Raw genomic sequence first — 16,424 nt, forward strand, 5'->3', positions numbered from 1 at the left:
TAGGCTTTGGTCGCTGGACCTCAGGGACCTGCTGGGGGTGTAGGGAATGAGAAGATCACCAATGTATGATGGTGCTTGTCCATGTAAGGCCATAAAGACCAGAACCAGGATCTTGAAAATGAAGTTGACTGGCAGCCAATGAAGCTGGAGGAGAAGCGGGGTGATGTGGGTGTGTTTGGAGGACTTGGTCAGAAGACGAGCACAGGCATTCTGAACCACCTGTAGACGGTTCAGGGAGGTTTTGCTCAGACATGTGAAAAGAGAGTTGCAGTAGTCTAAGCGTGAGGAGATGAAGGTGTGGAGATCTGTCTCAAGTTCAGAGCGGGACAGAATGGGACTCAGCTTAGCAATGTTCCTGAGATGGAAGAAGGACGAACGAGCAAGACAACTGACATGAGAATCCAAGGTGATAGCTGGGTCAGCATCTTGTGGGGCTTAAAGGAGATGTATGGTTGGATGTCATCTGCATAAAGATGTTAGGAGATTCCTAAATAAATAAAATAACTCTCTGATACTTTAGCACAGGTCCTTGCCCTGTATTTGTGTGCTTTTGTCCTTGCATGATTGCTCCTTAAACAGGAATCTGTCACATCAAAATCAACCTTTTTTTGCTGATTAACTGTTTAATTGAGTGTCTAATAGTGCTGTAGACGTGTAGCCTTTATTATTTTTTTTTTTGCATTTTGGCACATTGTCTTTAAAAAGGTGCTCACTGGATCTGTCTGAGTCCAATAACTTGTTCCCGTCCGACTGATGAATCCCTGTAGTGTCTGTTTCCAGTAATTGTTTTTTTCTATTGAACCATGCAGCACTAGCCAGGCAAACCAGACTAAATATATTATTAATGCAGCCCAATACTCACAGAACAACCTAGTGTGTACCTATAGGGGGCAGTGTGGCGCCGCAGATGTGTGAATACTCAAACGAAGAAGAACAATTTGAGTGTTGTTGGGCGCGTTTGTTATCAGCGCTATTGTTTTGTTTTTGATACGTTCACCAGATATTACGCTGACTGCAGAGTTTGATTACACCTTTCATGTAGGTTAGAAACCTTGTGTTGTTACATTTGCCTTTTGGCTAAGCTACACACAATGTAGCATCATCATGTAAGCTAGTTAGCAACTAGCCTTTAAAACGCGACATTTTTGTTTCTCATCGCCACGACAACAAGCTAATAAGTCTAAAATCGTTAAGTGGAGATGTATTTATTATTCTACGCTTTTTCGGATTATTTTTGGTACAAATCAGCGGCTCTAATTTCAGTTTGAATGGCACCATTGAGCTAAGACGTTGTCTTAGTTAATTTCTGATTTGCTTTAACTAAAATCACCAGGCGAGCTGCTGTCTGAGCTATGAGTGAATTCAGGATCCACCACGACGTGAACGAGCTGCTCAGCCTGCTGCAGGTGCGAGGAGGTGATGGAGCAGAGGGGTACATCGACTTACTGCAGAAACACAGGACTCCTTATGTTACCACAACAGTCTCTGCTCATAGTGCTAAGGTGGGAACACACACACACCAGGCATGTTAAAGTCCTTGATAAAAGAACCTCAGTAAATGATATCACTTTGACAGTAATTGGTACTGAAACTGAAAACAAGGAAAATATGATCCATATTTCAGAGAATGCTGATATTCAATACCCGATTTATCTTATTTCCACTAAAATGGGCCCCAGTGTTTACATTTACAACTCTAGAAGACGATTGTTGAATTTCATTTAAATAAACTTGAAATAAAATCTCTATGCTCTTGTAAACAAGCTCTTATAGTTGTCAAATGTCATACACATTTCTTTATGGGATTTAGTCAAAATACAAAATTACAAAAATACTAAACTAGCTAATTTTTTTGCAGGTTATTTTTAACCTCTTCTTTCATTGGTCATATGTCTTTGGAGAAGTTTATACTCAACAAGACCGACCGAGAGCCTTCAGTAACCAGCTGACAATAACACTACAGTGGTTTATCTCCTAATTGTACCACATGTGCATAAAATGGCTTTAGGTTAGGTAGAGCAGTGATGAGGAATTTTATCACATATGAACTCAGACTTTTGCTTTCAAATGGTCTTTTGTATCATTTTCAGGTGAAATTAGCTGAGTTTTCCAAAACCCCTGAAGACTTCTTGAGGAAGTACGATGAGCTCAAATCCAAAAATGTTCGCAACCTCGACCCTTTGGTGTATCTGCTCTCCAAACTCTGTGAGGATAAAGAGGTAATGCTTGAAAATTCCGTTTGTTTGGATAAGGGTTAATTCACTGGTATGAAGTTTTGTTCCATCCATCCATTTTCATCCGCTTATCCGGAGTCGGGTCGCGGAGGCAGTAGCCTAAGGCGAGAGGCCCAGACTTCCCTCTCCCCAGCCACTTGGGCCAGCTCCTCTGGGGGAATCTCAAGGTGTTCCCTGGCCAGGTGAGAGACATAGTCCCTCCACCGTGTCCTGGGTCTACCTTTAGGTCTTTTCCTGGTTGGACGTGCCCGGGAAACCTCACCAGGGAGGCGTCCAGGAGGCATCCTGACCAGATGCCAGATGCACCTCTACTGGCTCCTCTCGATGTGGAGGAGCAGCGGGTCTGAGCCCCTCCCGAATGACCGAACTTCTCACCCTATCTCTAAGGGAGGGCCCAGCCACTCTTCTGAGAAAACTCATTTCGGCCGCTTGTATCCGTGATCTCGTTCTTTCGATCACTACACAAAGCTCATGACCATAGGTGAGGGTAGGAACGTAGATCGACCGGTAAATCGAGAGCTTCGCCTTCTGACTCAGCTCTCTCTTCACCACGACAGACCGGTACAATGCCCGCATCACTGCAGATGCAGCACCAATCTGCCTATCGATCTCACACTCCAGTTTTCCCTCACTCGTGAACAAGACCCCGAGATACTTAAACTCCTCCACTTGGGGCAGGACCTCATCCCTGACCTGGAGAATGCATTCTACCCTTTTTCGAATCAAGACCATGGTCTCAGATTTAGAGGAGCTGATTCTCATCCCAGCTGCTTCCCACTCGGCTGCGAACCGCTCCAGCGAAAGCTGAAGATCACGTTCTGATGAAGCCAACAGGACCACATCATCTGCAAAAAGCAGAGATCTGATCCTCAGGCCACCAAAACGGATGCCCTCCTCACCTTGGCTGCACCTAGAAATTCTGTCCATAAAGGTTATGAACAGAATCGGTGACAAAGGGCAGCCTTGGCGGAGTCCAACTCTCACTGGGAACGAGCCCGACTTACTGCCGGTGTCGGTACAGGATCTGCTCGGGTGCTGGATCGGCTCGGGGTCCTTTGACTGCCGATGACGTCACATTACTGCAAATCTACTTGGCTTTCAAACATACGTTTTGGAAAGACATCAGCAGTTTTGTTAATAAATTCTTGTTTGTTAACACCTAAATGCTTTCTTTATAATTGTAATTTGTTAATAAAACACCATATTATCTTTGTTTTGTAAAGAATGTGAAACTGCATAAAACCAACATCGACAAAAAATAGAACAGTTCTTATATCTGTTTGTATTATCTGTATTATATCTGTTGTATCTGCCATATCTGTTTGTATTAATGTGGAGTTCGTATGTATATTTCCTTAGTTGTTATCTAAATACATTCTTTGACTCAAAATATTGCTTGGTGTCTTTCAATAAAGTTCTTATATTTTATTTTGCTCCATTTCATCAACATCAAGAGCTCTTGAGGGTCACCGTTTATCATTTGCTTATATTTTACATTTCCTTTAGAAATTCAAACATATTTTCTGCAAAAAGTGTTGATTTTTGGACTACAGGACTACAACCGCTAAGACTACGACCGCAAATTTGTTCTGACCAATCAAAATCATAACGTGATAACATAACTTCCGTAAGCTTCATGTTCAGCCAATCAACTACTTTGACGTCATCGGTAGTCAAAGGACCCCGAGCCGATCCTGCACCCGAGCAGATCCTGTACAGACACTGGCAATGTGGACCAAGCTCTGACACCGGTCATACAGGGACCTAACAGCCCCTATCAGAGGGCCTGGTACCCCATACTCCCGGAGTACCCCCCCACAGGGCCCCCCGAGGGACGCGGTCAAACGCCTTCTCCAAATCCACAAAACACATGTAGAATGGCTGGGCAAATTCCCACGCACCCTCCAGGATCCCCTAAGGGTATAGAGCTGGTCCAGTGTTCCACGGCCAGGACGAAAACCACATTGCTCCTCCTGAATCATCTGAGGTTCAACAATCCGACGGATCCTCCTCTCCAGAACCCCTGAATAGACCTGACCAGGAAGGCTCAGGAGTGTGATCCCCCTGTAGATGGAACACACCCTGCGGTCCCCCTTTTTAAATAAGGGGACCACCACCCCGGTCTGCCAGTCCAGTGGGACTGCCCCCGATGTCCACACGATATTGCAGAGCCGCGTCAGCCAACACAGCCCCACAACATCCAGAGCCTTAAGGAACTCCGGGTGGATCTCATCCACCCCTGGAGCCTTGCTACAGAGGAGCTTTTTAACCACCTCAGTGACCTCAGCACCAGAGATTTGAGAGGCCAACCCAAAGTCCCCAGACTCTGCTTCCTCACTGGAAGACATGTCGGTGGGATTGAGGAGGTCTTCGAAGTATTCTGCCCACCAATCCACAACGTCCTGAGTAGAGGTCAGCAACACACCGTCCCCACTATAGATAGTGTTGGTAGCGCACTGCTTTCCCCCCCTGAGGTGCAGGATGGTGGACCAGAATCTCCTCGAAGCCATACGGAAGTCTTGCTCCATGGTCTCACCGAACTCCTCCCATGCCCGGGTGTTTGCCTCGGCGACCACCCGAGCCGCGTTCCGCTTGGACTGCCAGTACCCGTCAGCTGCCTCTGGAGTCCTACAGGCCAAAAAGACCTGATAGGACTATTTCTTCAGCTTAACAGCATCCCTAACCACCGGTATCCACCAGCGGGTTTGGGGGTTGCCACCACGACAGGCACAGACGATCCTGCGACCACAGCTCCGGTCGGCCGCCTCAACAACGGAGGCACGGAACAGGGTCCATTCAGACTCAATGTCCCCCGCCTCCCCCGGAACATTTTGGAAGTTCTGTCGGAGGGCGGAATTGAAGCTCCTTCTGATAGGAAACTCTGCCAGACATTCCCAGCAGACCCTCACGATACATTTGGGCCTGTCTGCTCTGACCGGCATCCTCCCCCACCATCTGAGCCAACTCACCACCAGGTAGTGGTCAGTTGACAGCTCCGCCTCTCTCCACCCGAGTGTCCAAGACATGCGGCCGCAGGTCAGATGAAACAACAACAAAGTCGATCATCGAGCTGCGGCCTAAGGTATCCTGGTGCCAAGAGCACATATGGACACCTTTATGTCTGAACATGGTGTTCATTATGGACAATCCATGACTGGCACAGAAGTCCAATAACAAAACACCACTTGAATTCAGATCAGGGGGGCCGTTCCTCCCAACCACACCTCTCCAGGTCTCACTGTCGTTGCCCACATGAGCGTTAAAGTCCCCCAGCAGAACGAGGGAGTCACCGGAAGGAGCGCTTTCCAGCACCCCCTCCAAGGTCTCCAAAAAGTAGTCTGAACTGTAGTTTGGTGCATAAGCACAGACCACAGTCAGAACCCATCCCCCCACACGTAGGCGGAGGGAGGTTACCCTCTCATTCACTGGGGTAAACCCCAACGTACAGGCACCAAAATGGGGGCAACTAGTATGCCCACCCCTGCTCGGCACCTCTCAGTGGGAGCAACTTCAGAGTGGTAGAAAGTCCAACCCCTCTCAAGGAAACTGGTTCCAGAGCCAGAGCCATGCGTTGAGGTGAGTCCGACTGTATCTAGTCGGAACCTCTCAACCTCACACCACCTCAGGCTCCTTCCCCACCAGAGAGGTGACATTCCATGTTCCAAGAGCCAGCTTCTGTAGCCGAGGATCAGACCGCCAAGGTCCCCGCCCTCGACTACCACCCGTCACACACTGCACCCGACCCCTTTGGCCCCTCCCACGAGTGGTGAGCCCATGGTATGAAGTTTTAGTTCTCAAGCAAATTTAAAAACACCTACATCATCTTTTAGATGTGCTTTCACAAAATTATTGTGTCCGTTCCGGTGTTTTCTGTTGTTTTAGATGCTTCAGTGTTTGCAGCAGAATGCTAAAGAGAGGTCCGAGTCCTCAGCGAGTGCAAACTCAACCACAACCTCCAGTTACACTCTGCCTCAAACAAGCACAAAGATGTCCATGCAGGAGCTGGACGAGCTGCGGAAAAAGCTTGGCAATGTGACGGCCAGCTCTAACGCTCCTCTGGTGAGGTTTTATCATTACTCAAACACTCCCCTTCCTCTGCTTATCCAGGCTTTGTGAAACACATTTAGTGCATTTTGGGTTTTTCTTTTTTATATGTATCTATAAGGTTAGTTGCAATCGAGACAAATCTACAAATTGAAACATAAACCTCTCATCTTTATTTAAAAACTGGTATCACAATTAATGAGGCTAACCTGAATCTTTAGGTGTAGATTGAATCGAGATGTTGCGTCATTAATCTGCTTTTTTATTTTATTTTTTTAGCCTGCTGAAGTCACGCGGAAGATGCTGAGGGACAAACACAACAAGAAGAATCCCACTCAGCCCAACCCCGTGTTTCCTAACTGGGTCTACGACCGACCAGCTCTCATTGGAGATTTCATCATCAGCCCCACCCCAGCAGGAGATCCAGCTGCGTCCGTTGGTACACAGAGAGTTAATGTTCTCACTAAGTTCTGCTTCATGTGGCGTCGCTTCTCACATTCCCATTTGCTGGTTTGTGTTCAGGCACGCTGCCTTTGTCCACTCAGGAGCAGTTTGTAGTGGAGGACCTGCTTTTTGTCCTGGTTGGAGTTGATGGGCGAGACATCACGGCTCAGCCAGTGCTGGGGAGACAGAACCGTTCTTTTATAGTTGATGCAACGCTGGACATGTCTGTAAAAGAGCTGGTTAACAGAATATTACCCGTGGCATCGTATTACTCCACTATAACACGGTAAGGAACCACGTCAGGGTTGACAGATTTACACTCTTTTTACGTCATAAATTAGATTCTAACCTTTTCACAAAGAATATTTTAATTTTCAGCTTATTTGACTAATTTCACCGACTATGAGTGTTTGATAACAGTTTTAATAAATTGAGTAATTAGGCTGATAATTGTGGATTTTTGGAATTCTGAAAATCATTTTCCATCGTCTGATTTGTTGCCCAGGTTTATTGAGGAGAAGTCATCGTTTGAGTACGGCCAGGTGAACCACGCCCTCACGGCAGCAATGAGGACTCTGATGAAGGAATATCTAATCCTCGTCACTCAGCTGGAGCACCTCCAGCGGCAGGGCCTTCTGTCGCTGCAGAAGCTCTGGTTTTATATCCAACCCACCATGAGGACCATGGAGATTCTGGCATCTATCGGTGAGACACTGACCTCCTGCTCCATGGTGCTTCTATCCAGATAGTGCATCTTTTGTCTGATTTACACAGAATCATTGAGATTTTTCCATTTTTCCAAGCGTGACATGGTTTGACCTCAGGAAGTTACTGGGATCTTTACCTCACTTTCCACTTGTGATAAATCTTTTTGCAGAACGATGGACTCCAAATAGTAACTATAAAAGTCTGTCTCTTACTAAAGGAACACAACTTTTTTCTGGTATGTTTTCAGCCTCTTCGTTAGACAAAGGGGAGTGTATGGGTGGTTCAACTCTCAGCCTACTTCACGATCGGACCTTCAACTACACGGGTGACAGCCAGGCTCAGGAACTTTGTCTTTACCTCACTAAAGCAGCCAGCGTTCCATACTTTGAAATTCTGGAGAAGTGGATTTACAGAGGGATCATCAAGGACCCATACAGGTTGGTACGCATAAAAGACGGTTTCAGAATAAAAGAGGATGCCCTAGTCCAGAACTTCTTTATTCCTTATGCAGATTTAAGTCATTTATGCGTCTTCAGATATCCACTCCCATTTAGCTTTAATTATAAGACACTAACTACACCAGTGTTAATATAATAAATCTTACACCATTTGTATCACCAGCACATATTCAACCAGGCAATAAAGAAAACATTTGTTTTCATTAGTTGTTACAATGAAAATAGCATTTATTTCCTTTGCTTTTCACACAGTGCTGGATGACTTGTGCATGGTTTAGAAGCAATACTAACTAAAACATCAAAAGCAGGACATTTATATTATTTCTTATTGTAATCGGTCACTGAGTTTTTCATGCTGAACATGAAAATAGTCTCCTACACCTATCGCTTGCATTAGCTTCTGATAGAAAATAAATGGTGAAACTCTCACAGATCTACATCACACTGTCACCTAGGGCTGGGCGATATAACGAAAACGTATCGTTATTGAAATTTTTTCCATGTCAATAAATTTGATAATGAAAAGATGTGTGTAGGTTGGCAACATTCATGTCCCTTTAACTCATTCGCTGCCAGCCATTTCCTGATCGGTAAAGCCGTTCTTTGCCAGCGTTTCTCACCGTTTTTACTGTTTTTTTAAGAGTCACAGAACGTTGCACGCTAGGATGATGTCGACGCTAAAACTACCAAAACAAAGAGGAGACTCACCTCTTACATCAGGAAGAATACGCGCGTTTTGAGTGTTATCCGTTCTTTCATAATCCGTTGAATTGCTATCGGCAGAAGCTTTTCTGGTGCGCCTCACTTATTTTTATAGCTGCGGCCCAAAACTATCTCCTAACACATGGATTTTCTGCTATCCGGTCACGTGACGTACGCAGATGAAGATCGGCTTTAGAGCTGAGATGTTTGCTCTCACAGTGCGGGGGCTCGTTCCGATGCCCACACAGTAAAAACATGCAAATGACGACTTTAGCCGTCATTGGCAGTGAATGAGTTAAGAAGCTGTACCACATTAAGTCACATAAAAATGTGACTTACCCCGGGTTTCCACGGGAGCCGTCAGCAGCACGTTACTGCAGCAGCACGTCTTGCTTGCGTAAGCTGCTGCTTGGTCCTTCCCACGAGACGCGAAGCAGCAGGGGAGCAGCTGTCACCGACCGAGCACGAAGTCACACGAGTGACTTCGTCAGTAAACACAACAACAAGCAGGAGAAAATTACAACATGGTTTGTGTTTTATGTTCTGTCTATTTTATAATCGCCTATACGGACCTGAAAAACAAAGGAGACCGCTAGCTAGGTGATAACTTCTCACGGGGCCGCACAGTTAGTAACCTTTTTTAAAAGTAAAGCAACCGTAAGGCAGTACGTTCTTTATTCTGAAAATATCGGTAGACTCTCTCCATTTCCGCGTCCGATTTCCTGTCTTTCCTTCCCCAAAAATGTCGAACTTGACCCGTTTCAGAGGCGCCGCGTGTAGAAAATAGAACCGGCGCGTAAAGGCCGCGACATGCTGCTCCTGAGACGCGGCCGACTCGCGCTGCTGACGGCTCCAGTGGAAAAGGTTCTGTTGACCACAGCGGTTCCTATCAGCAGCTATGACGTGCTGCTGCAGTAACGTGCTGCTGACGGCTCCTGTGGAAAGCCGGGGTCAATGTAAAACATGTGACAGCCCCATCTAGTGGACAACTGTTGTCTCTGTGCATACCTGTAGTTATCGTCCATTTATCGTTATCGGGGTGAAATCCTCTATATACCGTGATATTGATTTTAGGCCAGATCACCCAGCCCTGCTCTCACCTAACATTCATGAACTCGCCCATTCTGATTCACGATGAGGAACGCTGTTGTTGGTTTAGCGTCCAGAAAACAGCAGAGAACATCTCTGCTAGTAGAAGCTAACCATTAGCTTTAGCAACTTCACCACACAGCAGAACTTCTTCAGGCTTTTAATATTTGTGGATATAAAATGTCAACATTGCAAAGCAAACAGAGTCAGTGGTAGAGTTGCATTGCTGTTATCCAATCAGTGGCGAGATGTCCAAATGACATAAAATAAGACTCCCAAGACGCCGTGTTAAGCTCTCCCTGGATGTGGCGGTCTGCTAGTTCCTGATTCAGGCACATCTGAGCTTTTTATCCCCCGAGTAGGAATTACAAGGCATTCAAGAGTATTAAACGAGTGTTCCACACCATTAAAAAATAGAAAAATAAATCTGCTTTACGTTAAACAGCATCTGTTTGTAAGTTACATTGAATGAAGCATCTGACGTCGCCTAGTTCACTTGCTGCATCGTCGCTTCGCTCAGTAACCGCTCGATCAATCAGAAATGCGTTAAAGACCCGTGACACATTACTGATCCAGTCATTCTAGTTTTAAGTGTGTGTGTGTGTGTGTGTGTGTGTGTGTGTGTGTGTGTGTGTGTGTGTGTGTGTATGTACTATCATAGTGAGTTCATGGTGGAGGAGCACGAGCTGCAGAAGGAGAAGATTCAGGAAGACTACAACGATAAATACTGGGATCAAAGATACACCATTGTGCAGCATCGGATTCCCTCCTTTCTACAGAAAATGGCCGACAAAATATTAAGCACAGGTATAAACAAAGACAAAATGTGTAAGATAGACCATTCCTCACATGGATTTAAATGTTTTTTTTTCCAGGTAAATACTTGAATGTGGTGCGGGAGTGTGGCCGGGATGTTACGTGTCCTGATGCTAAAGAGGTTCTGTACACACTGAAGGAGCGGGCCTACGTGGAACAGATTGAGAAGTCGTACAATTATGCCAGCAAGGTTCTCCTGGACTTCCTGATGGAAGAGAAGGAGCTGGTTTCACGTCTCAGGTTACGGTTCACTCAGAGACATTGCCTGGAACAGGTAGTGGAGAGTGGATTCCTGAATCCTGTGCTAATTTTGTCCTCAACAGATCCATAAAACACTACTTTCTGATGGACAAAGGAGATTTCTTTGTCCACTTCATGGACCTGACAGAAGAAGAGCTGAAGAAGCCGGTGGATGACATTGTTCCTCCCAGACTTGAAGCTCTGCTGGAGCTTGCTCTGAGAATGAGCACAGCCAACACAGACCCCTTCAAAGACGACCTAAAGGTCAGTCCTAATGTTTTCTTGTGCCTTATTTGCTGTAAATCAACCCAGTGGCTTTGTGCAGTTAAAAACTGTTGGTGACATAAAAGGGTAATTAGAAAACTTAACAAGAAGATCAGGTATATGTGTCACAGTTGAACAGACAGCACAGGGACCGTAGTAGCTCCAAGTCCATACCAGAACTTAGCTGTGTTCGAGCTGCTGTCAAAGGTGATGCTGATGGTATTCAGTCAGGAAGAATAATTTTTGTTCAGAAAATGTGACTTTTCTAAAAAATGTGTATGAATTTCTGCATATGTACAATAAGATATTTTTGGGTGGGAATCCAGATAAATAGAACTGTTTTTAAAGCACTATTTTTCTGACTTTCTCGTCTCTGTCCAGATCGATTTGATGCCCCATGATGTCATCACTCAGCTGCTGCGAGTTCTCGCCATTGAGACCAAACAGGAGAAGGCCATCATCAACGCTGAGCCCACCGACGGGGTGCTGAGCGGGCTGGAGGCCTTCTCCTTTGACTACATTGTCAAATGGCCGCTCTCACTCATCATCAACAGGTCTCCTTGAAAAAAAAATCACTGAATTCTTTGGAAGTCTGTGAAAAAGAAGCTTTAATGTTTGTTTTTCTTATCCAGAAAAGCGCTGACGAGGTACCAGATGCTTTTCAGACACATGTTTTACTGCAAACACGTAGAGAGACTTCTGTGCAACGTGTGGATCAGCAGCAAAGACTTCAAGCAGTACTCGCTGCCGTCGGCCAAATGGTGAGCTAATGAGTCAACTAATTTGTGTCAAATCTGAGGCAGAAGAGGTTTTTGTGCTCAGAAATGGATCTGTGTGCAGGTTTGCAACTGCGTTCGCCCTACGCCAGCGGATGCTCAACTTTGTGCAGAACATCCAGTACTACATGATGTTTGAAGTGATGGAACCCACCTGGCACGTCATGGAGAACAACCTGAAAATGGTGAGGGGGGTCAACAGCGTGCAGCACTCAAACATAGATGCACTGACTTCTGTCTGTTTCTAATATTGACTGTGAACTTTTCTGCCAGGCTTCAAACATCGATGACGTTCTGTGTCATCACACCAGCTTCCTGGATAACTGTCTGAAGGACTGCATGCTCACCAACCCTGAGCTTCTCAGGATCTTCTCCAAGCTCATGTCTGTTTGCGTCATGTTCACAGGCTGCATGCAGGTTTGTTTGCCGGAGAGAAAGAGAAACATGAAAGCATCACCGTTTACTGAATTTAAGCCCTCTTGAGTATAAATTAGTTTCTGTGGGTAGGAATATTGATCCAATTCACAACAAAGTTCCTCTCAAAGCTGCACAAAAAGCAACAAATCCAGTTAATTTTAGTCCAGATTTAAGACAGTTTTTTGAAATGTTCCTGATTTTAGCAGTGCTTTGTTGAAATAGACAAGGCAGTTAACTCATTCACTGCCAGCCGTTTCCTGATCACTAACGGCCTTCGCTGCCAGCGTTTCTCACCGTTTTTACAGCTTTTTTAAGAGTCACAGAACGTTGCGCGCTAGCATGATGTCGATGTCAAGACAACCAAAACAAAGAGGAGACTCACCTCTTACATCAGGAAGAAGCCGTGTGTTTCGAGCGTTATCCGTTCTTTCATAATCCGTTGTCGAATTGTGATCGGCAGACGCTTTTCCGGTTCGCGCCTCACTTTTTTTACAGGAACGGCCCAAAACGATATCCAACCACATGGATGTGTTGCTTCCTGATCATGTGATCTGTGACGTATGCGGATGAAGATCGGCTTCAGGGCTGAGATGTTTGTTTTCTCAGCGCGGGGGCTCGTTCCGATGCTCAAACAGTAAAAACATGCAAATGACGACTTTAGTCGTCATTGGCAGTGAATGAGTTAATAAAATGTCTTATGTGGGAGTTAAAGAACCGATCCTGGTCCAGAATAATGCCGAGGTTCCTTACATTAGGACAAGCTAATACGATCCGGAGGAGGCTAATGTCTGCAGTTCAGGCCTAAAATCCACAACCTTGATCTTGGCTGAATTCAAAAATAAAACCCACTTGTTATGAATAAAATGACCACATGGAGAGCTAATTAACCAGCAGTTTTGACAACATGGTGTAAAATAGCTGATTCTTGGATGCATCTGCTCTTATTTCAACTGATATTCCAGAATGACACCTAATGTCTCACCGTATTCTAATACATTTTCTAATAAATCAGAAAACAACTCTTATCTATCATTACAATTGTTGTTATAACCGCTCTCTTTTTCCTGATGGTTGCAGCGGTTCACACAGAGCTTGAGGTTGGAGCGTCTCTCTCAGGAGCAGGAGATGATGGACGAACCTCCAGCTCAGAGTGACCAGGCTGAGTCTGAGACCAAGAGACCAACCACTAAGGTATCTAAAATATTTTCTTCTTTATCTGCCGTTTGTCCGATCTAACATCTTTTGCTTGTGTTGACACACATTTGAATGAGATTTAGGAAAAAAGTCAATATTTGTGTAAATGCAGCCAAAAGCTATTTAAACACATTCCTCTAAGTCCTCTCAATAAACATCAAATTTGTGTCGCTGCTCCAGTTTTTATCTGAGCACGCGGACGCCCTCCAGTCCAACGCCGGCATTGAAGCCACCATCAGTAAGTTTGACAGCAACTTCGGCCTGCTGCTGCTCGACCTGCTGGACAAGCTGAGCATCTACAGCACCAACGACTGTGAGCACAGCATGATCAGCATCATCTACAGGTAATCATTTGGAACCCTAAGGTGCAGGAAGAGCTTCGCTGTGTCTCAATTCAGGGTCTGCATCCTTCGAAGGACCCAGCCTACTCGGCCGACGTGGGCTGAGTCCTCCGTCGGCCGGGTAGACCGGATGTTAACGGCTGTGAATTTGGACAGGCCTAGCCTTCATGAATTCCTGCCACTCCCTCGGCGAACGTTCCGTCGCCTAGCAACCGTGGAACCGCTGAGCAGGAGGGAGAAGGAACTTTAAACGATGGAGCTCGAAGTTTTATTTAGCTTTTTAATCATTTCCTTGACTGTTGGAGAGCTAATTCAGAGAAAATACTTTCGACAAGCTGAGCCTGAGCAAAGATGTGATAATAGTTTTTAATACTTTCTAAGGGTCTCAATTTGACCAAAACCGATTTATCACCTTTTAAGACTTTTCAAGACCCAGCTGATACCCTGTAATATGAAACAATTCTCATTTGTAAACAAAAATAAAATTTAAGTTTAATACAGAATAGATTTTATTTAGATATTTCTTTTATATGTACATGTTTAATCTTTCGTAACCATTTTTTCTAGCAAACTAAAAAGCTGTCAAAGTTCTCCCTTCTCTCCTGCCCTCTGCTGCTCTGCCTCCCTCTGCAGCCTCAAGTCCTCCCTGATCAGCTCCAGAAGCTGGTCATCGCTGTCACCTTCCCCTGGATGCCCATTTTCTCCAGAATAGTCTTAACAAACATGTAGGAAAAAACAGGAAGAGAAAAGAGGACAACGGGTTATTCCTTTCATGTTTTTGCAGAAAAAAACTAAACGACAGTTTTTAAAATATGAGATGTTATTGTACCTCCACAGCCGCCGAATACTTTGCTCCGGTGATCATGTGGTCCATCTCTGCCCTAAGCTTAATAAATTCCCTGGTTTTCTCTTTTGTCCCTAAAATACAAACTTCTATTAAAATCAGGGGGAAACGTAGCGGGAGAAGTACGACACCGAGCGGCCGAACATACGAGCCGAGACCGCAGTACAAGCACTTTTACTGTAACATTTCTAACTAAAATAACGTTCATGTATCACAAAAAGCCCTTAACCTAACAGTTTTCTAGTTTATACTGACATTTATATGTGCAATCCTCTCCGACAGCTCCCGCTTCACTGTCCGCCATTGTTTTTAAAAGTTCTGCCATCCTGCCCGCAAAGCATCTTGGGAAATGTAAACCATTGAAGGATACACCGGACCCATCCTTCATTCAGGCGAAAAGAAGGCCGGATTCGTCGACCGCATTTGAAGGAGTCTTCAAATTGGGACAGGCCTAGTCGCGGCGCTGTGACGTAACTGGCCGACGAATCCGGCCGTCGAAGGATGCAGACCCTGAATTGAGACACAGACCTAGTGTCAGCGAGAAGTGAATAATGGTGTTTTTATTAGCTGAAGTTTTCGTCAGTTACATTGATTTGAAGTGTCTTAGTAAGAGGATGTTCAATGATTTAGTGTTTCATAAACAAAATGTAAATATTTGGTTTTTCACACCACATCCACCTTGTAGAGGTGTGGTAACATGGGATCTATCTAAAGCCATGCTCTCACTAGTCTGCTGCAAACAGCATTCATGAAGGAGTCTCCAAAAAGTCTCGAGATGTTCCTGAGTGTTCTTAATGTGCATTCGTTGACCATGTTTGGGTAAATAAAGTTACCAAATCACAGCGAGGGTCTGAAACCCTTCTAGCTTTCTCAGTTTAGCTTGTTTCAGAAAATATAAAGAATTGTGAGGCAACGTTTGGAGGAGTTGGTGATTAAATTGTAAGATTTGTGCAATGGTAACATTTGTTTCTGTTGATTTAATCAAAATGGAATTTGGCTCCACAGGTTGGACTTTAATGGGTTCTACACTGAGAGGTTGGAGAGGATGGCTGTGGAGCGCAATCAGAAGGCTGCAGCGTAACATTTCTGCTGTTTGTGAATAAATAATCATTCAGAAAATAAACTTTTTTTTTACCTGTGCGTCACTCATAAACATCACTGATCATCAGCTGAAGGGTCATTGTGTTTTATATTATCTGCTGTGTAAAATGTCTTGATCAGCAGGATTATTGTTATGTTTCGTCTCAGAACTTCTAAGTTGTGAAACTTCATGTTGGTAACTTATTGTACAGCAGAAAACTGTATTTGCATTTCATTAAAGCAAAACTTTGCTGATCCAACTTTGAGTTTTGATTTTTACTACAAAATCCTCTGCCTCCATCTTAAAACCCAAAGCTTCAGCCAATTTTCATCTACTGTAAAATACAAAAAATATTTAAGGCTTGTCTTTTGACTGGTTTTTCCAAAAAGCTGTGAAGCAACTGCAGCTTATTCAGAATGCTGCTGCAAGAGTCTTATCAAGAACCAAGAGAAGTGAGCACATCACTCCTGTTCTGCACCTCTACCTTGGTTACCAGCATAGGCGTCATTTTAACCGGGACGCCGGGGACATGTCCCCGGCAAAATTTGTGATTGGCAGCTGTGTCCCCCCACTTTCAAAAACGCCTGCTGATGAGGATTTTTGTTTTACCAGCTCAGATCTTATACCAGGGGTCGGCAACCTGTTCCCATCAAAGAGCCATTATTACCCGTTTCTCACGGTAATTTTGGACGGACCTTAATAAGCAGTGACTTAAGTGAAGCAGGCAGGTCGCACTAGAAAATTTCGTTTAAAAAGACGTCATAAATGTGTT

At 44.8% G+C, this 16,424-nt stretch overlaps 1 protein-coding gene across 3 annotated transcripts; it reads left to right on the top strand.

The window, feature by feature from the left end:
* The first annotated feature begins 901 nt into the window (after positions 1 to 901).
* Positions 902 to 15,911, top strand: tubgcp2 (tubulin gamma complex component 2). Of its 3 annotated transcripts, none has more exons than XM_015962466.3 (18): positions 902 to 1,042; positions 1,334 to 1,502; positions 2,091 to 2,219; positions 6,117 to 6,293; positions 6,558 to 6,717; positions 6,801 to 7,008; positions 7,228 to 7,427; positions 7,678 to 7,867; positions 10,341 to 10,486; positions 10,555 to 10,735; positions 10,819 to 10,999; positions 11,381 to 11,553; positions 11,632 to 11,760; positions 11,840 to 11,960; positions 12,049 to 12,192; positions 13,270 to 13,383; positions 13,567 to 13,730; positions 15,577 to 15,911. In XM_015962466.3, the coding sequence occupies exons 2-18, from the start codon at positions 1,353 to 1,355 to the stop codon at positions 15,650 to 15,652; spliced, it is 2,643 nt and encodes an 880-aa protein (XP_015817952.1). In that variant the 5' UTR covers positions 902 to 1,042; positions 1,334 to 1,352; the 3' UTR covers positions 15,653 to 15,911. The 3 variants fall into 3 exon arrangements, with proteins under 3 accessions (XP_015817952.1, XP_015817951.1, XP_015817953.1); XM_015962465.3 differs by having other exon boundaries at positions 902 to 1,038; XM_015962467.3 differs by lacking the exons at positions 902 to 1,042; positions 1,334 to 1,502; positions 2,091 to 2,219 and adding an exon at positions 5,940 to 6,011.
* Positions 15,912 to 16,424: the final 513 nt, after the last annotated feature.

This window comes from Nothobranchius furzeri, chromosome 16, assembly GCF_043380555.1.
Source record: "Nothobranchius furzeri strain GRZ-AD chromosome 16, NfurGRZ-RIMD1, whole genome shotgun sequence".
NCBI classification, from domain to species: Eukaryota; Metazoa; Chordata; class Actinopteri; order Cyprinodontiformes; family Nothobranchiidae; genus Nothobranchius; species Nothobranchius furzeri.